The sequence below is a fragment of the Sus scrofa genome, chromosome 14 (assembly GCF_054392235.1).
Source record: "Sus scrofa isolate SSC_HxYL_T2T_F1_AM1 chromosome 14, Sscrofa_HxYL_maternal_Yorkshire_Landrace_v2.0, whole genome shotgun sequence".
NCBI lineage: Eukaryota > Metazoa > Chordata > Mammalia > Artiodactyla > Suidae > Sus > Sus scrofa.
In genome coordinates, this window is record NC_139396.1 from 31594851 (window position 1) to 31621347 (window position 26497).

Genomic DNA, 26497 nt, shown 5'->3' on the forward strand with positions numbered 1-26497 from the left:
GCACCAAGCCAGGACTATGGGTCAAACTCACATGCTTCCCCCAGGGGCCCAAAGCCTGGGTGAGGCTGCAGGTGGGAAGGGATGACAAAGCAGGAGGTTGGACGGGCAACAGCAGAGACCAGATTAGGTTTAGGGGTTACAGTGAAGCTCCACGTGGGGTAGGGGCAGGTACCGGGATGTTGGCCCCAGTGGGCCCCAGGAGTCCACAGCTCAGGGTTGAACTGTGGGCCCCTGGGTGTGCTTGCCTTCACAGGTCCCTATGGGATATTAAAGACAAACAAAACAAAACAAGAAACCAAACACTGGTCTTTGTTCTCAGTTCTTGGCACTGAAATTCAAAGACCCTTAGACTTTCCAGATGATGGGAGCATTTTTTTTTTTTTTTTTTTACTTATAAAGCGCTCCCCATCTTTTTTTTTTTTTTTTTTAAATGGCTGCAACCATAGCATATGGAAGTTCCTGGGCCAGGGATCGGCTCTGAGCCACAGCTGTGACCTATCCTGCAGGTGCAGCAACATGGGATTCTTTAACTCACTGTGCCTGGCCGGCAATAGAACCCACATCTCTGAAGAGACCTGAACCACTATAGCTGGATTCCATTTTTTTTTTTTTTTTTTTTGGCCTTCTTGAGGCATATGGAGTTCCTGGGCCAGGGATCAGATCTGAGTTGCAGTTGTAACCTAAGCCTCAGCTGAGGTAGTGCTGGATCCTTAACCCAAGACACCACTGATCCTGTTCCACCACAGTGGGAACTCCCACTGTTGGATTCCTTTTTTTTTTTTTTTTTTGTCTTTTTTTTGCTATTTCTTTGGGCCGCTTCTGCGGCATATGGAGGTTCCCAGGCTAGGGGTTGAATCGGAGCTGTAGCCACCGGCCTACGCCAGAGCCACAGCAACGCGGGATCCGAGCCGCGTCTGCGACCTACACCACAGCTCACGGCAACGCCGGATCGTGAACCCACTGAGCAAGGGCAGGGACCGAACCTGCAACCTCATGGTTCCTAGTCGGATTCGTTAACCACTGCGCCACGACGGGAACTCCCACTGTTGGATTCTTAATCCACTGCACCACAGTAGAAACATTTGTGGAGTTTCTTTTTCTTTCTTTCTTTCTTTTTTTTTTTTTTTTGGTCTTTTTGTCTTTTTAAGGCTGCACCCGTGGCATATGGAGGTTCCCAGGCTAGGGGTCGAATGGGATCTGTAGCCACTGGCCTACACTACAGCCACAGCAACTCGGGACCTGAGCATTGTTTGCTACCTACACCACAGCCTTAGCAACGCTGGATTCTTAACCCACTGAGTGAGGCCAGGGATCGAACCCATATCCTCATAGATACTAGTCGGGTTTGTTACCACTAAGCCACAACAGAACTCCCTGTATCTTCTATTCTTTTTACAACCACCTGGACCCACGTCCTACTAGTGGCAGCCTTTTTAGTGTTTGGGGACAACTTTCAGACACTAGTTGATGCTGTCTTTACCGACACTCAGGCCAATGGCTAATCTGTCAGAGGAGGGAGGCCCTATCCTGGTTCAAGCCTAAGAGACCTGTGTTCCCAAAGGTTTAAGATGTTCTCAGCTCCCTCTGACATATTCTCCCTTCTTCCAAATACAACCGAGTGACTACACACTAAATGCAGAAGCGAAGCTGGGGCAAACATCATCAGGAGATGAATTAACCTCGCAGCCTGATGTCTCTGATCCCAACTGATCCAGTGGCCTCATTGGTTGGTATTCCACAGCGGTCATTGCCAGGCTCTAGGCGATTGTTGTCACAAGCCCAGAATCTTGTTACCTAACTAGGGGCTCACGTTCTTTCCCCTTCCCCCTGAATTAGCTGGTGAGGGTGGTCGAGATAAGGTATCACAAACAGGGTGGCTTAAGCCACAGACATCTACTGTCTCAAAGTTCTGCCAACCAGAAGTCTGAGGTCCAGGTGTCAGCAGGGGTGGTTCCCTCTGAGGGCCTCTCCTCTGAGCTTCCGGCGGTTTGCTGGCAAAATTTGTCACTTGGGCTCGTGGATGCCTCATCTTGACCTCTGCCTTCATCCTCACATGACATTGTCCCTGTGTGCACACCTGTGTCCACATCTCCCCTTTATTTTAGGACACCGGTCATACTGGATGAAGGGTTCACCCTATTCCAGTACCACCTCATCCTAAGTAATTACATCTCCAATGAATCTATTACTAAACGCATTTTCTTTTATTTTCTTTTAGGGCCACGTCCGTGGCACAGAGAAGGTTCCTGGCTAGGGGTTGAAGGGGAGCTGAAGCTGCCCTCCTCACTGAGTGAGGCCAGGGATTGAACTCACATCCTCAGGGATACTATGTCGGGTTCTTAACCCGCTGAGCCACAATCGGAACTCCACAGTCCTATTTCTAAATAAGAACATTTCCTAAGGTACTGGGCTGGTTAGGACTTCAACATGTGAATCTGGATTGCGGGGGAACACATAATTTATCACATAGCTTTACTTTTCCTTGTTCACTGGGGGCTCGAGCTGAAGCAAGCATGCACCCAGCAGTCAGAGGGAAAGGTGCATGGGGGTTCTGGCTCAGGAGCTTGGGGTGGTGGAGAAGAGAACTGTAGGCAGATATCTGGTCGTTCACATGCGTCCGTCCTTGAAGAAGCTCAGCAGGGATTGGTTCTGAATGTCTGAATTATTAGACTTCCTTATACTTATCAGCTTGGAGTGTGATGAATGATGTTGCACATTAGCATTTCTCTTTGGGACTTGCCTCGGCTCCAGTGGCTTTTCAGATTCAGAGTCTCCTCCACCCTTGAGAGGCAAGTCCCTTCCTGTAATCCCAATGTCCCTTGGCTCCCGAATTAGAGCACCTTCTTAGTGATGAGCAACAGATGTGGTCTCTGGGTAATTCAAGAAGACAGGGAATTGAGGAAGGGATTTGGGTAGGTCATGGGCTCTCCAGGAAGGACGGAGAACCAGGCCAAGGCCGTGCTTCCAGAAGCTAGTTATGACAGAGTTAGAAGGACCCAGCGTGTCCTGTCACTGGGCTCAGGCACCCAGGCAGCATGTCCATTCTGGACACTGGGCATTGCCTTTGCCACCCCCTGGAAACTATCTAGAGGCTTTTTTTTTTTTTTTTCTTCTTTGTCTTTTTAGAGCCACACCTACAGCATATGGAGGTTCCCAGGCTAGGGGTCCAATCAGAGCTGCAGCTGCTGGCCTACACCACAGCCACAGCAATGCGGGATTCGAGCCTCATCTGCGACCTACATCACTGCTCATAGCAATGCTGGATCCTTAACCCACTGAACAAGGCCAGGGATGGAACCTGCATCCTCATGGATGCTAGTCAGGTTTGTAACCTGCTGAGCCACAACAGGAACTCCTCTAGAGGCTTTTTTCCGATTCAGAGGAGTTATTAAGGCCCAAAGGATAAACATATCTGCATTTGTGCTTTCTAAATATGCATTTACAGCCAAGATGTTCTGATTGGTGTGAATTCCAATAGTCACCTGGCGACCAGTGAAAGTTTAGCTCTGCTGGGGTCCTGAGAAGAGCAGACACTGAGATGCATTAAGATAGGAAAGGTTTATTAGGTGTTAAGACCTGAGAGAGGAAAAGGCAGGAAGCAGGAGGGGGCAGTCAGACTGAACCTGCCAGCCTGATGGGAATTCCAAGCAAATGCCTCCTGAGCAGTGATGGGTGGGAGCAGCCAGGCACTCATGCCTCATCATGCTCAGTCACTGTCCCAGAAGCCCCAGGAAGAAAGTGACTTTGACTCCAAAGTGGAGGTGGACCTAATGGCATTTGTCAGCTTACAACGTGCCTAGTGGCTGGGCTGGAGCCTCCATCCCAAGCAAAGGGAAACAGCCCTTCAAGGACGTGGGTCATGCACAGCCAGACAATTCTCAGTCTGCAGCCCCTCTCGCTAGCATTGCCCATGTAGATGGGGGTTATGTTTACTGAGGCAGTGCATGTCAAGGTTATGCATTGGCTTCTGTCATTTCTCCTATTCTGGGTGTCTAGGTTCCACTTCCCCAATGAGACTGAGACTCTGCAAAGCTAGACCGTGTCTGACTTCCTCAGCATCCTTGACAGAGCCTTGGAGTAAGAACCCTGGGAAGACTCCTTCCTGATCCATCTAAACTGGCTTCTCACTGCTTCCTCACCCATCTCTGGTCTGGTCCCTGCCCCATCCCTTCAAGCACTGCCACTTGAAGGCTCTGTTAGAGCAGGACATACCTTAAACGCCCGGCTCACTGTCAGGGTGAATTTCTGAGAGACAAGTGCTTTCCTGCCCATCCCCCTCGCCCATCATTCATTGTTCTTGTCACAAACCAAAAAGAAAAGCAGGCATTGCTTAGGAAAAGCTGTGGCCCCACTCTTGACACCTCCCGCGCAGAAAAGCATTTGACAATCGGTTCCCATAGCAACAGGCTTTCTTTGAAATAATTTCTTGTTCGGAGCGCCAGACCCCCGCCTTTCTCTTCTTGGGAGTAATGGCCAGCATTGAAAATGAGATCAGACAAGACAGAGAGGGAACATCCAGACCAGCGGAGCCTGCAGGCTGGCAAGAGAGCTCTGGCAGCCCGGGAGGGCAGACCTCCATGCCTCTCTCCAGGGCCAGGCTGGTGCTCACCAAAGGGTTAAAAGACGCCAGGGATGAGGTCTGCAAAAAGCTGACAGCAGCATCAACAGGCGCTATTTCGAGGCACACAGTGCGCAGAGCTCTCTAATTTTGGAAAAGGGCCATGTTCGCACATTCTGTGCAACAGTGCCTGCCCCGGAAGCGGCTGGCTTCCTTTTTTTTTTTTTTTTTTTTTGCTTTTTTGGTGCCTTGGCACCTGGGCAGTGCTTTCTCCTCAGAGAAGAGCTGCCTCTGTCCCTGCTCCTCATCCTTGTCCCCCGACACATGCTAAGCAGCGAGAGACTTGTTATGGGTTGACTTGTGTCCCTCACTGCCCCCCCCCAACACCCTCAGTTCCTATGTTGCAGTCTTACCCTCCAGGACTTCAGGATGTGACCATATTTTTGGAGACAGGGCCTATAAAGAGGTGGTTAAATTAAAATGAGACGATCGGGATGGGCTCTTATCCAAGCTGACTGATGCCCTTATAAGAAGAGAAGATTTGGACGCGAGAGAGACACCAGAGATGCACGCCAGCACAGAGGAAAGGCCACACGAGGATGCAGTGTGAAGGTGGTTGTCTGCAGGCCAAGGAGCGAGACCTCGGGAGAAACCAATCCTGCTAACACCTTGACTTTGACCTTCCAGCCCCTAGTCTGTGTATTTTGTTGACCACACTGACATGACCTCCCTCTGGGCTGTAGAGGTTCCACTGGTCAGACTGGGACTCAGGAAAGTCAGTCTGAAATCATTCGGCTTTACATTCCCTTCAGCAATGGGTGGAATCCACAAGAGCTCCTGCAAGCTCGCTGCCCTCCCCAGGTGACCTGTGATGACTGCTGCCTTGATGCCTCCAAAGGTCTCTCCTCTCCCTGGATACAGAGTTCTGTGAAGTGATTGGCGGGGGAGCCCAGCCCTGCAATCTTTACAGCAAAGGAGGCCAAGATAGGTGAGGAGGCTGGGCTGTGAAAGTGGGTGTGTCCTTGCTGCTCTATCCACCGATATTTACCGTATTTAACGTATATGAGATCCGTGATGCATTGCTTTGAGGCGGGGATGCTATCTTCTTCCATTTGTATCCTGGCCCCTGGGATTCTGCTTGGCCTGAAGGCAGTTCATAAGGGTCTCTGAATAAGTTAATGTATTTTATTCTGGCCAAGAGAAGGAAGCTTTGGGATTTAAATCAAAAGAGAAATTGTTGGTCTTATGCTCCTTTTGCGTGTGTGTGTGTGTGTGTGTGTGTGTGTGTGTAAGGAGGAAGACAAAGGTTTAGAGACATGAAGTGACACAAAAGCAGAACCAGGACCAAATCTAGGTCTCCCAAATCCAAATTCAGAGGGCTTCCCACTCTGCCTTTCAGTAGACTGGATACTCAGCCAGCTGTAGGTGCACCCACGTCAGGAGAACAAAGACAACACCTATATCTTCAGGTAGACATAGTCTTTTAGGGTCAGCAATCAAGTGTGAAGTTACTTATTATGTTTCCAAGGACCTGATATTATTCCATGTGCTTTCTGGCATTTGCCTCTTTCATCTTTTCACTCCCCTCATTAAAATTCTCAGTGGCTCCCGATTGAATCCCAAGCAAAGAGACCGCACATAATTAGCATTCAGTACATTTAAAAATTAATTAATGATTAAATGAAGGCAGAAATAACTCTTATTTCCTCCCCCCAGCATTCAAAGCTCTCAATAATCTGATACTCTAATTTCCAGCCTTCATAGACAAGCCCCTTTGCTCTAGCCAGCTTGCTTTCTTCTCTGCTCCCAGAAGATCGCATCTTTGTAACTCTGCTCTTGTTGTTCCCTGAGAAGTTTCTTCCCTTCTCTCTCTTATTTGTCCAATGTGAAGTTGCTCACATCTTCAAGCCACCCCTTCTTCTGGCTTGGTGCACAAATAAGAGCAATAAGAATTTGGAGTCTGGAAGATGTGGATGGAGGAGAAGGAATCTCCAAAGCATCCTGAAATAGGACTGTAAGTTAGGAAGGAAGCCTGGAGAAACAAGAAACCAAGGTGCTATGTCTGCTTTTGCCACGCAGAGAAAATGTGACCTTGGGCAAGTCATAAACCCTGCAGCTGAAGTTTCCTCATTTATACAATGGCGCTTTATTTTTTAAAATTTTAAAATTTTTAATTTTTTTGCTTTTTAGGGCCACACTCATGGCATATGGAAGTTCCCAGGCTTGGGGTTGAGTCAGAGCTATAGCCACAGGCCTATACCAGAGCCACAGCAACTCAGGATCCGAGCCTCGTCTGCAACCTACGCCACAGCTCACGGCAACGCCAGATCCTCAACCCACTGAGCGAGGCCAGGGATCAAACCCGCAACCTCATGGTTCCTAGTCAGATTTGTTTCCACTGAGCCATGACAGGAACTCCTTTAATTTTTTTTATTTAAAAAAAATTTTCTACAATAGAGCTTTAGACGAGACAGACAGTCCTTAAGACAATTCCAGCCTTAACATTCTGACTGCACATCAACCCAAACAGCTGCTGTCTTTGTAGAGCTCCTCACTCTTTTCAGTCCTCCTCCCCAAGGCCATTTGTGCACAGAGCCCTGCTCTCCAGTGTCCTTGACCATCAGTTACTCCCTCTTTTCTGTCTTTAACTTCTTCCTCTCAAATGGTTCTTTCCCACCAACAATGAATATGCTGAATGTCTGGTTTTTTTTTTTTTTTTTTTTTTTTTTGTCTTTTCTAGGGCCTCACCCACGGCATATGGAGGTTCCCAGGCTAGGGGTCTAATTGGAGCTGTAGCCACCGGCCTACGCCACAGCCACAGCAATGTCAGATCCCAGCCACATCTGCCACCTACACCACAGCTCACGGCAACACCAGATCCTTAACCCACTGAGCGGGGCCAGGGATTGAACCCCCAACCTCATGGTTCCTGGTCGGATTTGTTAACCACTGAGCCATGATGGGAACTCCTAATTGTCTTTTCTATCTTCCAAACAAGGAGACGAAGTTCCACTTTTGTCCATGATGGATTATCTAGTAGCTGACTTGCCTTCCTGCTATAAACACCAATCCCTTAGACAAAATATACTTAAAAATGCTTTCAGACATTAGAGAATGGGCAGTGCAGGATTGTGATTCCCGATAGAAAGGAAGCAAATGAGGTGAGCTCTAAGTTTGCCCTGGCTTTCTGCCTGAAGGCACTTCCCTAATGATGGCACAAGGAAGATGTACCCAGGCAGAACCACTGGTCTCATTGAACTGAGGGGAGGCCAATGTCACTGGAATTTGCCTGAGTATCAGAGAGGGGGGAGCTAGGTAGAGAAAGCACTCCAGAAGTCAACAGTGGGGTACCCTTGAGACTTTGGCTGAATACTTAGTTATGCCTGCATAGGAAACAATTACAGGAGTTCCCACTGTGGCTCAGTTGGTTACGAACCTGACTAGTATCCATGAGGATGCAGGTTCGATCCCTGGCCCTGATCAGTGGGTGTAGGTCACAGATGCAGCTCAGATCCCCTGTTGCTGTGGCTGGGGCATAGGCCAGCAGTTGCAGCTCCAATTTGACACCTAGCTTGGGAACTCCATATGCCGTGGGTGTGGCCTTAAAAAGGGAAAAAAGAAAAGAAAACAATTACATATCACCAGACAAAGAAAACTGTAATTCCTCCAGTAGAACACTTCCCAGAGCTCACATAGGTCTTGGGAATGTTTGGGTTGTGACTAGCCAAAGGTCAGAAACTCTTCTGAACATCTGGATCATTCAGTAAATACTCCAGAAGGGTTATGCATTAGTAGTAGGGCTAAATTAGCCCATTCAACTTCCCCCAGAAAAACTTAAAAACAAGGCTCAAAAGATGCAAGTGTTTCACAAATCACTGTCTGCCAGATCTAACTTCTACACACTTTAAATGAAGAGAACAAAATCTAGACACTCAATAACCTAAACATTCTTGATGATCAATGTACTGTGAAGGTTAAGTCGTCAGGGTTCAACCAGAAAAATATCTATTTCTATAGATAAACATATAGATATAGATAGATACATATCTATATACATATAGATAGTGTGATCAGGATGTCTACATAGATATGTATCTGTCTATATCTATATCTAGATAGATAGATATAATAAGTTTATTAGAAGAACTGGCGTGCCCAATTACGGGAGCTGGCTAAGTCCATAGGGTAGGCAGTCAGAGAACAGCACAGTAGGCTAGAGGCACAGGAGTGAAAATGAAGAGAATTTCAGAGCCATTGTTTGCAATAGCTGAGCTCAGGAGAGGCATAAGCCCTTTTTTTAAGGCTTCCAAATGATTAAGTCAAGCCCACTTAGAATATTCTCCATTTTATTAACATGAGGACAACTGATTATGAACTTGATAACATCTGCAAAATTCCTTCAAAATGGCACCTAGATCTATATTTGATTGAAACTCTGGGAGAAGTTATGTGTGTTTCTTACAAAATAGCTGTTGTTTCCCTTCCATGCGCTAATTCCCATGACAGCATAGCCCTTGTACTTTACCCTAACTGGAAACATCCTTTAAAGGGAATTCCAGGGACTAGAGTTCAGCCCAGGCAATCTGACATATCACAAAGCCATCAGATTCAGCATCAATTAAAATAAATTGCTAGACATTCACTGAAGCAGAAAAATGAAGCCCATTAAGGAGAAAAATGTAAACAGACACAGACATGACAGAGATGATGGAATTAATAGAAAAGGACTTTGAAAGAGCCATCATAAACTTGCTCAAAAATTTAAGGGAAAATCTGAAGATAATGAGAAAAATTTAAGGTATTAAAAGAAATCCAACAGAACATTTAGAGCTGAAAAATAAAATAAAATGTTTACAGTGAAAAATTCACCCAAATGGACTCAACTATAGATTAGACACCACAGAAGAAAAAAGAAAAATCAATGAACTTGGAGACATAGTAATAGAAACTCCCTAAGTTGAAGCACATAGAGAAAAAAGTCTGGAAAAAAAAAAAAAAAAGAGCCTCGGGGACAAGGTAATGTGGTCTAACAGATGTGTAGTAGGAGTCCCCAAAAGAGAGTGGGATCAGCAGTTTGAAAAAATAGTCAAGGAGTTCCTGTTGTGGCTCAGTGGGTTAAGAACCTGACATAATGTCCTTGAGGATGCCGGTTCAATCCCTGGCCTTGCTCAGTGGGTTAAGGATCCAGCATTGCTGAAAGATGCAAAATAAGTTGCAGATGCAGCTCAGCTCTGGCATTGCTGTGGCTGCTGCACCGTTTTGCCTTCCCCAGAATGTCATAGAGTTGGAATCATACAGTAAGTAGTCTTCAGATTGGGTTCTTTCACTTAGTGACTTGCATTTGAACTTTCTCCATGACTTCTCATAGTTTGATAGCTCATTTCTTTTTTGCGTGCTGAATAATATTCCATTGTTTGGATGTACTGTTGTTACTGCCATTGACCTACTGCAGGACGACTTGGAATTTTTCAAGTTTTGTCACTTATGGATAAAACTACTATAAACATGCATGTTCAGGTTTTGGTATGGGTATAAGTTTTCAACTCCTTTGGTAAATACTAAGAAGCATGACTGCTAGATGGTAGGGCAAGAGCATGTTTAGTTTTGTAGGAAACTGCAAAGTGTTTTCCAAAGTGGCTGTATCATTTTAAGTTGCACCAGCAATGAATGAGACTTCCTGTTACACCACATCCTTGTGAACATTTGGTGGTGTTAGTGTTCTGGATTTCAGACATTTCAATAAGTGTGTAGTGGTATCTTATTTTTTTTTAACTTGCATTGCCCTAATTAATGTATGATGTGGAACAGCTTTTCATATGCTTGCTTTTCATCTGTATATTTTCTTTACTGAGGTGTCTGTTAAGGTTTTTGGCCCATAAGTTTCTCTAATTTTAAGGACTTATGTGATTAGACAAGGCCCACCCTGGTAATTTCCCTCTAAAGGTCAACTGTGCCATAAAATATAACATAGCCACAGGAAGGGGAGCACATACTTGCAGTTTCTCCAGAGCATGGAAATAAGTGAAGACCACTGAAATAAGAACAAAGGCAAGACACCATCACTTGCATTTAGAATCAGAATCAGACTGAGGAGTGGAAAAAGGGAAGCTTAACATATGCTCTTATTGCAGGCTTTTGGCATAGCTGGGCTAATTAGAAGTAGAACATGCTATGTGATTGCTAAGGGTAATATATTTGGCTTTCTCTTTTCATTTCTACATTGGAAGTGGGGACAAAAATGAGGGAATCTAGCAGTTACAGACCAAGTGCTGACTCTGGGGCTGGTTGCTGTGGAAGTTATAGGGCAGAGTTCTATTTTTATATATATGGTCTGGCCATTGCCAGTTTGTATATTCAGTCTTTCAAGAGATTTGGGGGAGGGTTTGGGGAGAGCCATTTTAGAAATTCTACCCACTACAGGTATCTACAGAAAACCTCACTACAGTCAACATCAAACTTAATGGTAAAAGATTGAATGTTTTCCCCTTAAGATCAGGAACAAGACAACAATGTTTGTTCTCACCACTTCTCTTCACTATGGTCCTGTTGGTTCTAGCCAGGGCCATAAGGCAGGAAAAAGAAAGAAATGAGATCTAAATTGGCAAGGAAGAAGTAAAATTTACTTCTGAGTCTTTAATCTCAGATGACATAATCATTTATGTAAAAAAAATCCATGACATCAAAAAAGTTACTAGCACTGATAGGTGAGTTTAGCAAGGTTACAGGACACATATCAATATATAAAAATTAATTGCATTTCCATATATTAGCAACAAATTCAAAGACAAAATGACTTAAAATAGTATTAAAAATTACATACTTAGAAAGTCATTTGACAAAATATATGTAATACCCTAATACTCAAGCCTACAAAATTCTGCTATAAAAATTTAACATGACCTAATAAATGAAGAGATATACCATGTTCATGGATCAGAAAATTGACAATTGTCAAGATGTCAATTATCCTCAAATTGATCCATAGATTAAAGGCAATCCAAACAAAACTCCAGAAGGCTTTTTTGGTAGAGATTGAAAAGTTTGTTCTAAAATTCACATTGAAATGCAAAAGACCACAAACAGAAAAATTCTGAGAAAGAAGAACAAATCTGGAGGTCTTATACTATCTGATGTCAATACAATTATATTGTTATGGTAAAGAAGACAGTCAGTATTGGTGCCAAGATAGACAAATAGATGAACAGGATAGAACAGAGTTCAGAAACAGACACCCACATATATATGGTCAATTGATTTTTGACAAAAATTCAAAAACCATTCAGTAGAGAAATGATAGTATTTTCAACAAATGGTGCTGGAACAGTTGGATATCCATATGCAACAAAGGAAAAAAAAAAAGAAGCAAAACCTGGAAGAACCAAGAGAGAAGCAGACAAATCCACAATTATAATTGCATATTATAACACCCTTGTCTCAGTAATTCACAAAACAAGTAGGCAGAAAATGAGCAAGGAAATGAAAAAATACAACTTTTTCAACCAGTTTGACTTAACTAACCTTACAAACTACCACAGTAGAGTCCACATTATTCTCATGTGCACATTAAACATTCACCAAGATAGATCATATGTTAGATCACAAGACAAGTTTCTAACTTTGAAATCATACAGGGTATATTCCCTCACCACAAAAGAATTAGAAATCAGTAATGAAAAGATGATTGAAAACTCACATATTGGAAATTGTACAACATATTACTAAATAATTCATGAATCAGAGAAGTGATCAAAAGAGAAATTAGGAAATACCTTGAAGTGACTAACAATAAAAAATATGCCAAAATTTGTGAAATGCAGGTAAAGCATTTCATAAAGGAAACATAGCTTTCAATGCTTATAGGTTACATTACAGGTTGTTAACTGTATTGCTGGACAGCTGGCTATAAGTCAGAAGTTCCCACTTCCTTGGGTTCTATTAATTTGCTAGAGCAGCTCACAGAAAGCAGGAAACCTGCTTACTCACTAGATAATCAGTTTAATATGAAATTAGCAACCAGATGAAGAGATACATGGGACAAAGGTGTTTTTGTTTTTGTTTTTGTTTTTGTTTTGTCTTTTCAGGGCCGCCCCCGCAGCATATGGAGGTTCCCAAGGTACAGGTTGAATCAGAAGCTGTAGCTACTGGCCTACACCTCAACCACAACAATGCCAGATTGGAGCTGCATCTGTGACCGACACCGCAGCTTATGGCAACACCGGACCCTTTAACCCATGGAGCAATGCCAGGGATTGAACGAACCTGCATCCTCATGGATACTAGTCAGATTCGTTTCCGCTGAGCCACGACAGGAACTCTGAGGGACAAGGTTCTGAACAAAGGAGAGTCTGTCCTCATGGAGTTTGGGGTCCCAGGGTCAAGCCTGGTGGCACATAGAAGTGTTCTGGTTTACCAACATGGAGCTCTCTACCCTGTTTTTTTGGTTGTCTTATGGAGACCTTATTATAAAGGCATGATTGAGTAAATCATTGACCATTGGTGATTGATTCAATCTCTGACCCCACTCTCCTCCCCAGAAGTCAGGGGGTAGGACTGAAAGGTCCTACTCTCTGTTCCTGGTTGGTCCCCCTGGCAACAAGTGCCTCCATCTTTAGGGGATTTCCAAAAGTCACCTCATTAACATAAATCCATTTATGGGCTTATGGGCTGGTGAAAATGGGCTTCTTGTAAATAACAAGATACCTGAGGACAAGAGGCCAAACACTATAACAAAAGACACTCCCATTGCTCTTATTTCTCAGGAAATTATAAGAGTTTGCGGAGTTGTGAGCTAGGAATTGTGGTTGAAATACCAAAATATGTATTTATTATAAATCACTATATCTTTAATTTGGCCCCTAAAAAATAAATTTATGGCTTATGAAAAATATTTAAAGTATGATATCACAAAGTTAAGAGATACAGTTAAAATGGTACTTAGGTATAAATTTCTATGCTCGAACACTTTTTTTTTTTTTTTTTTTTGTCTTTTTGCCTTTTCTAGGGCCACTCCCGCGACATATGGAGGTTCCCAGGCTAGGGATCTAATCGGAGCTGTAGCCACTGGTCTATACCAGAGCCACAGCAATGCAGGATCTGAGCCATGTCTGCAACCTACACCATAGCTCAGGGCAATGCCGGATCCTTAACCCAATGAGCAAGGCCAGGCATTGAACCTGCAACCTCATGGTTCCTAGTCAGATTCGTTAACCACTGAGCTACAACGGGAACTCCACTTTTTTTTTTGGGGGGGGGGTCTTTTTGTCTTTTTTGGGCTGCACACGCAGCATATGGAGGTTCTCAGGCTAGGGGTCTAATCAGAGCTGTAGCTGCCAGCCTACGCCACAGCCACAGCAATGTCAGATCCCAGCCTTGCCTGTGACCTACACCACAGCTCACTACAACGCCAGATCCTTAACCCACTGATTGAGGCCAGCTGGATTCGTTTACCACTGCGCCATGATGGGAACTCCTCAAACACATTAAAAAAAAAAAATCATGAAACTTGGAGTTCCCTTAATGGCACAATGGAAACGAATCCGACTAGAAACCATGAGGTTGCAGGTTTGATCCCTGACCTCAATCAGTGGGTTAAGGATCTGGCGTTGCTGTGAGCTGTGGTGTAGGTAGCAGATGTGGCTTGGATCTGGCGTTGCTCGTTGCTGTGGCTCTGTGTAGGCCGGCAGCTGTAGCTCCGATTCGACCCCTAGCCTGGGAACCTCTGTATACTGCAGGGGTGGCCCTAAAAAGCAAAAAAAAAAGAAAAAGAAAAAAGAAAAATCATGAAACATAGAAAAGAAGGAACAATATTCAAGAAATTGGAAATGAAATGAAATATTAATTCTAAACATCATGAAAGGAAAGAAATAATAAAAATGAGAACAGAAATTACTAAAATAATGATGGAGAAAATGAATGAAAATCCAAAAGCTGACTCTTTCAAAAACACCAATGGAATGGCTAAACTTCTGGGAATATTAACCCAGAAAGAAAGAGAAAAAGCACTGATAATAAAAAATAGAAATGAATAAGGAGCCATCATCACAGAAGCATTAATAATTTAAAACATCTGAATAGAACACTGACAAATGTATGCCTGTACATTTAAAAAACTTGGATAAAATGGAAAAAAGAAAATCCTGAGCTAGTAAAATTGACTTCAGAAGAAGACAGAAAACCCCAATAGTGCAATAACCACTAAATAAATCCAATCAGTAGTCCAGCCCCACCACTCTGCCCGCCTCCTCCAAATATTTCTAGGTTCAGATGATTTTAAGGGCAAATTTGTACTAAATCTTGGTGAACCAGGTTTATTATCCAGTGGTTTGTAGATGTTTTTGCCCCTTTGGCCTCTGTAATTTCCTATGAGAAGTCAGCAGGGCAGTTGATTCTCCACATCTGGTGTTCTGTATCTGTGGATTCAGTCAAAGGCAGATTGGAAATAGATGAAAAAAATCCTTTTAGTTCCCCAAAGCAAAACTATTTACATAGCATTTACATCATATTAGGTATTATAGGCAACCTAGAGAGAAAGTATATGAGAGTGGAGGGATGGACAGTGGGTTTGGGGTTAGCAGAGGCAAACTATTACATATAAGATGGATAAACAAGGCTTCATTGTATAGCAGAGGGAACTATGTTCAATGTCCTGTGATAAACCACAATGGAAAAGAATGTGAAAAAGGATGTATGTGTGTATATGTTATATAAATAGAATGTATGTGTATATATTATATATATACATATATATAAATAGAACTGAAATATTACTGACTCTGCTGTTCAGCAGAAGTTAACACACCATTATGAATCAACCCTACTTCAATTAAAAAAATAAAAATAAAGTACATGGAAGAATGTGCATAGGTTATATGCAAATTCTATGCATAGACGGACCTGAGCATCCATGGATTGGCCGTGGAACAATGTCCCTAGGATACAGAGGGAAGGCTATATTTCCTATGATACTTCTCTCTATGATGTATGCCATTTTCCTCCAGCCACTTTCGAGATTTTCTTGGTTTATAGCAGTTTATTTTTGGTAGCAGCAATTTGACTACGATATGCCTGCTGGTGATTTTCTTCGTACTTATTCTGTCTGGGGTTGTCTGTTCCCTCACTTACGTTTTGTTTCACTCCTTGTCTATTTCTAGGATTTATTTATTTATTTTTATGGCCGTACCAGTGGCACATGGAAGTTCCTGAGCCAGGAATTGAATCCAAGGTACAGCTGTGACCTACACTGCAATTGTGGCAATGTCAGATCCTTTAACTCGCTGTGTCAGGCTGGGGATCAAACCCATACCTCTGCAGCGACCTGAGGGGATCTTAACCCAGTGTGCCACATCAGGAACTCCTATTTCTAGGTTTTAATCTCCATGGCTCTATCCTCTGTTGCTAACACAGGTAGCAAGTGTCAGAAGTTGGAGTGAGGGTAGGACGCACGAATGGCCCCCCTTGGCCTCTCTCCTGATTGGTCAATGTGTACAGTGCCCATCTCTGTGCTCTGAGGACTTGGCTACTTCATAATCAGACTGTTCAGTTCAGGTTAACATGCCCACTCCTGGCAAACCCCACAGTCCGCCTGGTAACAGAGGAGGTCCATGGGCCCAGCCTTTACCCCTTGTGGTGCAACTTTGATGGATTCCTAAGCCAAAACCATTCTGGTTACATGTGGAATACATTTCAGATCCATGTCACGAGTGCTCTGAAGCATCAAAGAACTGTCAGCCAGACGCTGGTGAAGGAACTGCTAGCTCCCACGTAGTTCAGCTACTGATAAAATCTAGTAGTCCCCAGGAGGAATATGGGCTGTGGCTCCATGGTTCTGCCAAGGTGCCCCCTTAGCCACCAACAAAAGCCCATTCAAGGCCCTGAATATGGCCCGGGGAGCCTCTGCAGTTTGGGTCCTACCCCATATTGCCCTTTGTAGGCCGTAAATCCAGGCCAGTGATGGGGCTTGAGGGTCCAAGGGACTACTACCTTAGTTTTAGACCCTTAAATCACAACGAAATTGGAAACAGCACTGGAAATTTCGGATTGGCTGGTAGATGTTTTTTCCAAGAAGACCACACACCTAGTGTTATTAGATATTACTGTTGCCTGAGGCCTAGATAGAAGCTTTTCATTTAGAAACTTTAAAAGGTTCACTCGGCACTACTCAGAATAGTAGGGTCTGCAGGTTTAGGAAGCATCATCCGAGGCTGACCCCCTTGTATGGGCTATGACCAGGGAATGCGATATGATGGCCAGTTGGCAGAACTCAGCGTCTCTTCTTCACTAACCTGGTTTCACTGCCCTACATATGTTCACTTACAACACAAAATTTACTCTGTGGAAGGAAACCCTGCCATTTGTGACAACACTGATGTGCCTTGAGCATGTGATGCTAAATGAAATAAGCCAGATGCAGAAAAACAAACTGTATGGTCTCCACTTACAGGAAGAATCTTAAAAAGGAGTTCCTGTTGTGGCTCAGCAGAAATGAATCTGATTAGTATCCATGAGGATGCAGGTTCAATCCCTGGCATTACTCAGTGGGTTAAGGATCTAGTGTTGCTGTGAGCTGTGGTGTAGGCTGCAGATGTGACTCAGATCCTGCGTTGCTGTGGCTGTGGCTGTGGCCAGCAGCCACAGCTCTGATTTGACCCCTAGCCTGGAAACTTCCACATGCCACAGGTGCAGCCCTCAAAAAACCAAAAAAAAAAAAAAAAAAAAAAAAAAAAGAGAGAGAGAGAGAGAATCTTAAAAAGCCAAATTCATAGAAGCAGAGAGAATGGTAGTGACCAGGGCCTGGGAGTGGGGTGGGGTGGGGTGGGCGATGGGGACATGTTGGTCAAGGATACAGGAGTTCCCGTCGTGGCACAGTGGTTAACGAATCCGACTAGGAACCATGAGGTTGCGGGTTCGATCCCTGCCCTTGCTCAGTGGGTCGAGGTTCCGGCGTTGTCGTGAGCTGTGGTGTAGGTCGCAGACGTGGCTCGGATCCCGCGTTGCTGTGGCTCTGGCGTAGGCTGGTGTCAACAGCTCTGATTAGACCCCTAGCCTGGAAACTTCCATATGCTGCAGGAGCGGCCCAAGAAATGGCAAAAAGACAAAAAAAAAAAATAAAAAACAAAAAAAAAACAAAGGATACAAACTTCCCCTTAGGCAGGATGAACGTATTCGGGGCATCTAATATATGGCCTGATGACTATAATTAATAATACTACATTGTGCACTTGACATTTTCAAAGAGAGTAGATCTTAAGTGTTCTTACCACACACGCAATATCAACCATGTGAGGTGACGGATGTATTAATTAGCTTGACCGTGGAGATCACTTCACAATGTATACTTAGATCGAAATATCACACTGTACTCCTTAAATATATACAATTTTTGTTTGTCAGTTATACCCCAATAAAGCTGGAAAAAAATATTAGGTTTCCTTTTTGCAACAGTTGCTTATGTCAAGAAAGCTTCATTCTGGTAATTGAGTTTGTTGGCCAAGCTGTTGGGCCAAGAAGCCAGGAAAGGCCCTCAGTGGGCTGCCTTTAGGCTGTACAGAGCAGGGGCAGGTCTGGGACAAGATGGGCTGGAGGCGAGCTTCCTTTGTCTTCCCTGGGGACTTCCTTCTGCAGGGGCTCCCAGCCTGAGCACCACTGCACAGTCTGAGTGACTCCTCCCTTTGGGAACTTTTCCCTCCAAGGGTTGGTGGGGGTGGGGCAGACTGGGAGCATCTCAGCTGCTATTTCAAGCAGCCCAGACAATTAATGGGCAGCTCCAGCTGGTGGTCTGAAAGAGAGACTGAAATCCTGCACCACTTTTTTTTTTTTTTTTTTGGTGATAGAATTGATTTTGGCAGGCACTTTTGGAGTTACTCTGGTTTTTAAGAAAATGTCCACTTGGGATGTCAAGGACCACTTGGGCATGGCAGAGAGTTGCATAAAGCAGGTCCGGACCAGGGACAATTCCAGGGTCTGCTAGAGTAGGAAGGCTAGCTTCTGAGAAACCCATCTAAGGACAGCATCTTCTATCCAAAGAGAGCTTCTGGATGAGGGCTATGTCTTCCCTGGAGAACTCAAGGAGTTCCTGGCCCACTCAGTCAGATGGGGATAGGAGAGATGTCTGCCCTCATCCTGGGCCTTTAGACTCTCTAGAGTTTACCCTGCTGGTCAACAAAAACCAAAGCCTGCATCACTTTGACAACACCTGTCTCACATCCTCTTACTGGTGTGTTTCATCTCAGGCTCCACTCTTTCAAAACTCTACCTTCCAATCCTCCTGGCTCCCCTGGTCTTGTCTGTAGGTCTCCCTTTGGGCATGGCTTGTCGTCATGATCTTTTTCTTGTTTTTTTTGTTCCTTAGATAATATCCAGGCAGATTCAGTTTATTATTACTATTGGTATTATTATTATTATTAGTCTTTTCAGGGCCTCACCCAAAGCATATGGAGGTTCCCAGGCTAGGGGTCAAATTGGAGCCGTAGCTGCCAGCCTACGCCACAGCCACAGTAATGCCAGATCCAAGCCTCATCTGTGACCTATACCACAGCTCACGGCAACGCTGGATCCTTAACCTACTGGGCAAGGCCAAGGATCAAATCCACAACCTCATGGTTCCTAGTAGGATTCGTTTCCGCTGTGCCATGATGGGAACTCCCAGATTCAGTTGTAAATGCCCCCCCTTTCCCTGCCACACTGGCTCATTGCTAGTGCTCTGTCCAGGTTTGTTAGGACTGGTCCATAGCGGGTGGTGGAGCAGAGTGGGTGAGCACGTGCCAGGAGGGAGCAAATGTGTTTGCAAGGGGGGAAGTGACGATGGCGAATGAAAGAAGTGACATTACCACTCTCCAATCACTCCTGAGGTCGGGGAGACTGAGCAGCTTCCACTCAAAGAATTTGATGGCAAGAGACGACCAGGAGGACCAGAGTTCAAGGAACGTGGTGAGAGAGAATTCTGCGAGGACTCCGATGACATAGGCTAGTTTGTTTAGGACCTCTCAGACCAGCCAGTAGGCACATAGGAGGGCCTTAGGGATGAGGATTGGGGAGGAAGCACAGTGTAGTGAGGACATGAGAGTAAATGCAGACAGTCTTGTGTTTAGGATGGACAACAGCATGAGAGGCTTGCCAGGACTAGCTGGTATAGGTGGAGAGGTAGGGGATACTTAAGACCTGAAGAGGCAGGTGGACCCTGGTGCAGAGGTAACTTCAGCAGTGGACTATGTGATCCTGGAAGCCTCAGTCTCCAAGGGTCAGGACTGGAAACACATTTAGTACAAAGTGAGACCAATCTCCCAGCAGGTTTTGCTCAAGTGATCCAGACCCTTGGAGTGGGTCAGTCTACTATGGACAGCTCTTGAGGAATGTTCCCCCATAGCACCCTAGGAAAGAGGAAGAGAAGCTATTTCAAGAGGGCCAAAGGCAGGAGAAGTTTTTTCCCCTCTATACATCCATATAGTGAAAAATGACTCCAACCAAGAAATGTAGTATTTCACCTTTAGGTCATTTGACTCTTGGCAGAATAGAGGCTGGTGAATGCCTCTGTACAGTTACTTGTCTAGGCAAAGGAGTGGGAGGTCTCTGAGGAAACTGGCCTCCATCTGTCATTTCTTATATTTTAAAGGAGAAATCAATGAAGGATGGGCTGAGCTCTCACTCATCCTTGGAGACAAAGCCCAAGTACTCCTGATTCCAGCATTTTGCTCTCAGGTTTTTTTCTCTCTCAAAGAGTTTAAGACCTTTGGGCTTTAGCTTGATTTTCTAATCTTACCTCTCAAAAAATTTTTTTAGTAATGAAATGCCCTATTTAGGCGATGGTTTGTACAGAACCACAATACATGAAGCAGAAAAAACTCAGAATATTATCAGCAGGTATTTATTTTACAACTTCACATTTATAACATTTTACTTTGTATAGTGTCAATTCATGAGAACAATGAGGCCATGTTCATGAATACAAAAAAAATGCATAAAATCAGGGTGTATTGGATGAGTTTTAGCATCTTGATTGAACAGTATTGAAAAATATAACTTAGAAAGATAAATGATCACATAGGGTATCTTCTTTCTTAAAAAAATGCTTTTCTAACATCCCCAGGATGTTCTTCAGTTAAAATTATCCATGATCAGAAAGAATTTATTTGTTATCATCACTAGTAATAGTCAACAATTGCTGGCAATTTTATCAGAAACGTAATAGACAACAAACGTTCGAACTTACCACAAGTGCTAAAATGGTTTCTAATGCAAAGTTGTCACAAATTGACTGACAGATTATATATTTACTTGTTAGTGCAGGACTGTTAGAACAAGAAAGAGAGCATGCACTTACCAGACAACAAACACTGTGAAAATAAATAAAAAGAGTCTCAATGCATTGAGGGCTTTCTATGTTCCAGACTTCATGCTAAGTGCTTAAAAGGCATGATGCCATTTGATCCTACCAATAACCCTATTCTATTATCTTCCCATTTCTTTCTGATGCAGAAACAGATGTTTAGAAAAGTTAAGCCACTTGTTTATTGTATATACAAAGCTGCTATGATGCTATATATCAGTTGTGTTGGAACCTTGCCTAGCATTTAACTGAATGATGCTCGTTTATACCTGAAACACACTTCACATCATAGAACAAGCACAGGTCTGATTTAAGTACCCATGAGGTGCTATGGCTTCCTTAATCTATGGAAAGTTAAAGTAAGTTTGGATATGTGCTCAGATATTGCAAGAGAACTTTTCTTCCAACATCTGCACAAAATAAGTCAACCTGAAAACAAAGAAGAGCCTGTTGGTAAATGCCAGTCTGTTAAAATCTATGTAGGGGCCAAGAAACACTCAGATATGTTTTCTTAGAAAGAAGAATCAAGGAAGGAAGGAAGGAAGAATCAAGATCTGGCTCAAATGCTGTCATTTCAAATGCATACATTAAAGGAGAAAAAATATCTGAAAAGGTCTTAGCCTGGTAAGGCAGAGGCCCTACCCTGCCGGCTGTGGGTCCCCCTCTGGGATGGGCTTTACTCATCCGCCTCAAGATCCCAGTGGCCATAGCCATCCCCTTCATCCGGCTCTTCAATATTCTCGTTTTCGAAGGCGGCCTCTTCCTCTTCTTCCTCGCGGATCACCTTCATCAACTCCAGGAAGCTGGGAGGCGGCCCCTGATCTTTCAGCTCCCTCAGCCTACACCAGAGGATTTCGCTGAGGCTCGCCCCGGCCATGACTTGCTCCAAGCGGACCTGATCGGCGATATTCCTCGGGATGGCCCGCTTCTCCACCGCTCTCCGCAGCAGAGTTTCTAACCGTAACACGTAGGCCGAGACTTTCTCTCCTTCCTCCTGATAGGTCTTCAGGTATTTCACCTGGGAGGTCCTGCGGCTCTCCAGGCTTCCAAACACTTGCTTAAAAGCCTCCAGACACTCCTCCACACTTATGGACGGGTTGTCTGCCTGTACGATGTGCATGAGGTCCAGGGCAGGGCCACGGAGGCTTTCCATCAACCACCTTTTCTTTTCTGCCTCTGCAACCGGCCACTCTTTGACTATCTCGGTGGCCTGTTCCAACCAGATTTCAAAGGGCTCTTCCTCTGGGGCTGGCACCGCGCTCCCGGAAAACACTCTCAGTTTCCGGTACCTCATCGGGAGCAGAGGCTGGGGGGCGTGCGCTATTGCCTGTCCCAACAAATGGGCCAATAATTCCGGTGAGACACAGGGCACTGCCGCTGGAGACAATCCCTCATGCCCCAACGCTCGGAACATTCCTGAGACCGTCTGGCCCTCTTTTTCTAGAAAGAGGTTCAGTCTCTCAAGAAATTCAGTGTCCTGGTTAGGGGTCTTAAAGATCACTTTCCAAATACCCCCTTTTCCTTGAATCTCATTGGGGATCATGGAGACATCGGTATCCTCCAGAAACTCTAACAGCACAGCGTTGGCGTTCTCCTGCTTCCGGAATATTTTGCCGAGCAGTCTGTACCTGCCCAGCGACTTTAAAGTCTCCTGGAGGACCTCCTGAATCTCAGCCTCATCACAGTCCACCGGTATCCCCATAACCATCAGTGATTTCTGATCATCTGCACTCATGATTCTACACCAGTCCTCCAACAGTGCCCGCGCCATGGTCCCAGATATTGACTCGCTCTAAGTGTGGGTACCGGATCAGTTTGTGGGGCCAATAGAGACTGCCTTAGGATTGAGAAGATCCTGGATGTGCTTCTCAACTGATAACCCACCAGTGAATGGGTGCTGGGTCATTCCAACAGCAGCATCAGAGGCTTCTGGAACAATAACCCTTACTGCCCAGTGGCCAGAACTCGGCTCTTTCTGTTAGGTCTCCACACCTGACCCAAGGTGAGCAGTTAGTATCTCAGGACAGCACCCCAGCCCCCGCCTGTGTCTCCAGAGCCGGTTCCCTCCTGAAGCCACGTGGTGGGACTGCCCCACTGGAAAAGTGAGAAGCAGCTGCTTTCAGAGTGCTCTGGGGCTCTGGCACCTCACCACTCTAGCAGGTGGGGAGACGCCTCCACTCAGGCACCCAGAACTCCTGGAGGGAAGTCTCCCAGCAGCGTGGCTTGGGCTCTTGGGGAAACAATGGCCAGTTTTACCACACAGCTTTCTCCTTCCCAGGAAGCACCTGTACCTGGTTAGGGACAGAAGTGAGGGTAAACCAGGGATTCTGCCCCACACTGTATTTGAGTCAGACCTCTTCTTTGCTTATAGTGATTTTTTTGTTGTTGTTCTCTTGGGGACTTTCCTGCAAGCTGGCTTTCCCACCCTATGCTCACCAGGCATGCAGATTAATGGAGCCCTAGTTGTGGACAGGAAGATCTTTCCCACATGCAGAATGACATCAGGAGATGTGGCCAGATACCTGTTTATGTGTTTCAAATCATCCCATGACAGCCAAGGAGCTTATGTATTCAGCTTCTAGCACAAGATGTCACTCCATGCCACACAACGGCATGTCTGGGTGTTTCTCAGCGCCAGCCAAGCCACGCTGTCCTGTATAAATATAATTGTAGTGTAATTTTATGACCTAATGATATCCAAAGTGAAGACTGTTAATACACTTTTTCCAAAACATGGCAATCCTTCACAATTTAATTAAATCTACTAAACAATAGTGAGTTGCTTCATTTCTTTGATTAAAAAATCCAATCAGAAATCACTCAAACATTTAAAACCAACTGAACACAGGTATAAAATATAACATATAATACACTTTAATATAACATCATAGGTAAAATTTAATATAGGTTTAACAATTAGAAAAAACTTGTAGAACCAAATAAGTTAAACTTGGAATTATGAATTCCCTATGGTTATGCCTGGTCAGGTTTTGAAAATGCACAAGTAGGGGCCTTTCTTGCTATAAATGTTTCATTAGTAACATGATGCTTTCTTCATAGCATCTGAACTTGAATGGGTGATTTGAGGACAAAGAAAAATCGAGGAGGCACATCTGTGGTGAGCCGGTGGAGACTGAATAATGTAAAAAGGGAAGACTGTCTATCATCCCGCTGCTGTCATGCATCGTGGAGTGTGTGTTAAGGTGCCACAACTATTTTTTCCCTAAAAATCTCCATCACTCCAAATGGGGTCCATATGCCACAGATGCCAACCTGCAGCTACAGTGGCAGCTGTTCTTGCTGCAGGCACATTTCCTGAGTCCTTCTGGAAGGTGCTGAAAGTGGGGCATGTGCCAGAGGGTCAGAAGGGCAAAATGCTGGATCACGTCCTTGCCCTGCAGCCCCAGGGATCTGAACCCAGGGACTTCATCATGCCTCCTGTTCCTCTTCTAAGACGTGGGAGTGACCTTCCTCCCTGTTGCAATAGAGGAAACATAAGGTGGAAAAAGACACTGGGTACCCAGGAAGAAACAGCTCTAAGGTCTACATAATAATGGTCATGCTGAAGTTAGGCTATCTTTGGGTGTCTTCTTCTTCCAAAACCAGTCTCTACCTGCAATGCAACCTACCTTCAAGTTAAAAAAAATAAAAAATAAAAATAAAAGGCGAGTGAAACATTCCTGACACACAATAAAGCCACAGATGGAAATATTTGAATATAGGGGAAAATGTGAAAATCTTGTCCTTTCTCCTATAAAGACAGGATAAGGTCAAAAAGGAACCAGACTTCCAGGTGGAAGACCTCACTGGAATTGCTGGATCATTTAACTAGACAGTTACCTTGGGCAAAGCCTCTACATCTGTTTTCTACCCTGGAATCCTGGGAAGTGGTGACAATGAAACACTCATCTCAGGGGGCTGCTGGCAGTAGGAAATGGCGTGATTCGTGTGGAAGCATTTTATTCAAATGTGAAGCACATCTGGTGCTCAGTCCAAATGCCTGCCTCTGGTTCTCTCATCCCCTGCACATGTAAATTCCTCTCTCCTCCCTCCTCCTCTCCTTCTCATCCCCAGATGCCTTCCCACCTATCATGGTGGGCTTATCTTCAAACTGGGACTGGTTGTCCTCAGAATTTAACTCCATTTACCAAACTATCCATCACAATTGGGAGAGGCAGGGTATCCACATTTAACCCTTCCAGGGGTGAGGGATGACAATGGGATCGGATCTTTGGTTACTCTGCCCAGCAAAGACACTCCTATGGTAGAGTGTTTTCCAGTCCAACCCACCCAGCTTAGTGAGCATGCCCAGAGCTCCTTCTCCAGCAGCCAAAGGATGGGCATCATTTCTGCAGGATTTTGCCACTGAAGAGAGAAAGGCAGGGCTGTAATCAATCATGGGCAGGGACTGAGACGTGGAAAGGACAGAGGGATAGGTGTAAGTAATAAAGAGCCCTCAGAGACTGTGTTACTGGCATACATTAAAATGCCCTCTGGATGCCCACTAAACCGGTGGTGGCTGTGGCTAGTCTACTGGCGCATGCACACCATGTCCCCATACCTCATTCTCCTGCTGGATTTCACACAGTTCTTCACTCATCACAGCTGGCACCCCATCTCCTTACCCTGCACTGGCCGCGCGCGCAAGAAGGCCTCAGGCACGAGGCTTCTGGCAACCTAGGAAACCCCGTGGTTCTGGCGCAGTGCGCAGCAGGGCGGGGAAATGAGGCGGGGCGCCCTGGGCGCTGGGTAGGGCTGGAGATTTGGGGAGTGGGCTTCAAAGAATGTCTTTCTCCCTTCTTTGCCGGGTTGGGGGCGGGGGAAGATGCATTCTGCTGGGCTTTTCTTGGCGCTGTGGCGCAATTACGGTATACGGCGCGCCAGTGTAGCGGTCTGCTCCCTCTCTCACTATACATCCAAGTTGCCGCGCTGGGCTGGAATTTGCAGACTACACTCTTTGCTACACTCCCACAGACCGTGGACCTATGTCTCTCTCTATATATACCGACTTCCTCCGCATTTGCTATGCCTCTCTGCATTTCTCTCCGCCACGCTGCGCGCCCCCCACCACAGTGGGTATAGTAAATGAGGAACTTGTTTCAATCTCTGCTCCCAGTAGCCCACCAAGGCCAATGGATAGACCGCGCCCTATATGGCCCCCACCACTCTGCGCAGCCTGCGCCATCCTTTCTCCGTCCTGAGTGCCGCCCCTTACCTTCCCGCTGAGTGTCCTGAGTCTACCAGTTTCTGCCCCTTTTCCTATCCATTAGCTCGCACTCGGGTAAGGGGGAGGGAACCCTCCACACAGTGGGCCCTCGCCCCTGGGCCAGCTCTGCATTGCGGTGGGAGAGAGGTGCCTGGGCCGGGCAGTTCGGGGAGAGGGGAGCGGGGGCCTGGGATGGCGCCCTCGGATCTTCGCCCCAGCGTGCCCTGCCCCATACTTACCCTGGGGCCGAGAGCGGTCAGCGGGCTTTCTGCTCCGCATCCATTAGCCGGGGGTCTGGCCGCTTCACTTCCGGAGCGTGGGGTCTGGGCGGCGCGGCCCTCCCCAGCTTCCCCAGCGCTGAGCTCCCCTCCCCAGCGCCGCGCCCCGCCCCCGCCCCGCCCGCGCCTCCCCC

At 45.4% G+C, this 26497-nt stretch overlaps 1 protein-coding gene and 1 long non-coding RNA gene across 7 annotated transcripts; one reads left to right on the forward strand and one right to left on the reverse strand.

Annotated features, from left to right (window-relative positions):
* The first annotated feature begins 4834 nt into the window (after positions 1–4834).
* On the forward strand, positions 4835–23651 carry LOC146396465 (uncharacterized). The gene is made up of 2 exons (XR_014828426.1): positions 4835–5546; positions 19405–23651. It is a non-coding gene; the product is annotated as an uncharacterized LOC146396465 (long non-coding RNA).
* On the reverse strand, positions 20402–26381 carry PNMA2 (PNMA family member 2). Of its 6 annotated transcripts, none has more exons than XM_084997769.1 (4): positions 26325–26381; positions 24153–24354; positions 23402–23532; positions 20402–22206 (listed from the first exon to the last, which is right to left on the reverse strand). In XM_084997769.1, the coding sequence occupies exon 4, from the start codon at positions 22171–22173 to the stop codon at positions 21556–21558; it is 618 nt and encodes a 205-aa protein (XP_084853895.1). In that variant the 5' UTR covers positions 22174–22206; positions 23402–23532; positions 24153–24354; positions 26325–26381; the 3' UTR covers positions 20402–21555. The 6 variants fall into 6 exon arrangements, with proteins under 6 accessions (XP_084853895.1, XP_013838128.1, XP_084853893.1 ...); XM_013982674.3 differs by having other exon boundaries at positions 20402–23170; XM_084997767.1 differs by lacking the exon at positions 26325–26381 and adding an exon at positions 25441–25576 and having other exon boundaries at positions 20402–23170.
* Between the last annotated feature and the right edge of the window lie 116 nt (positions 26382–26497).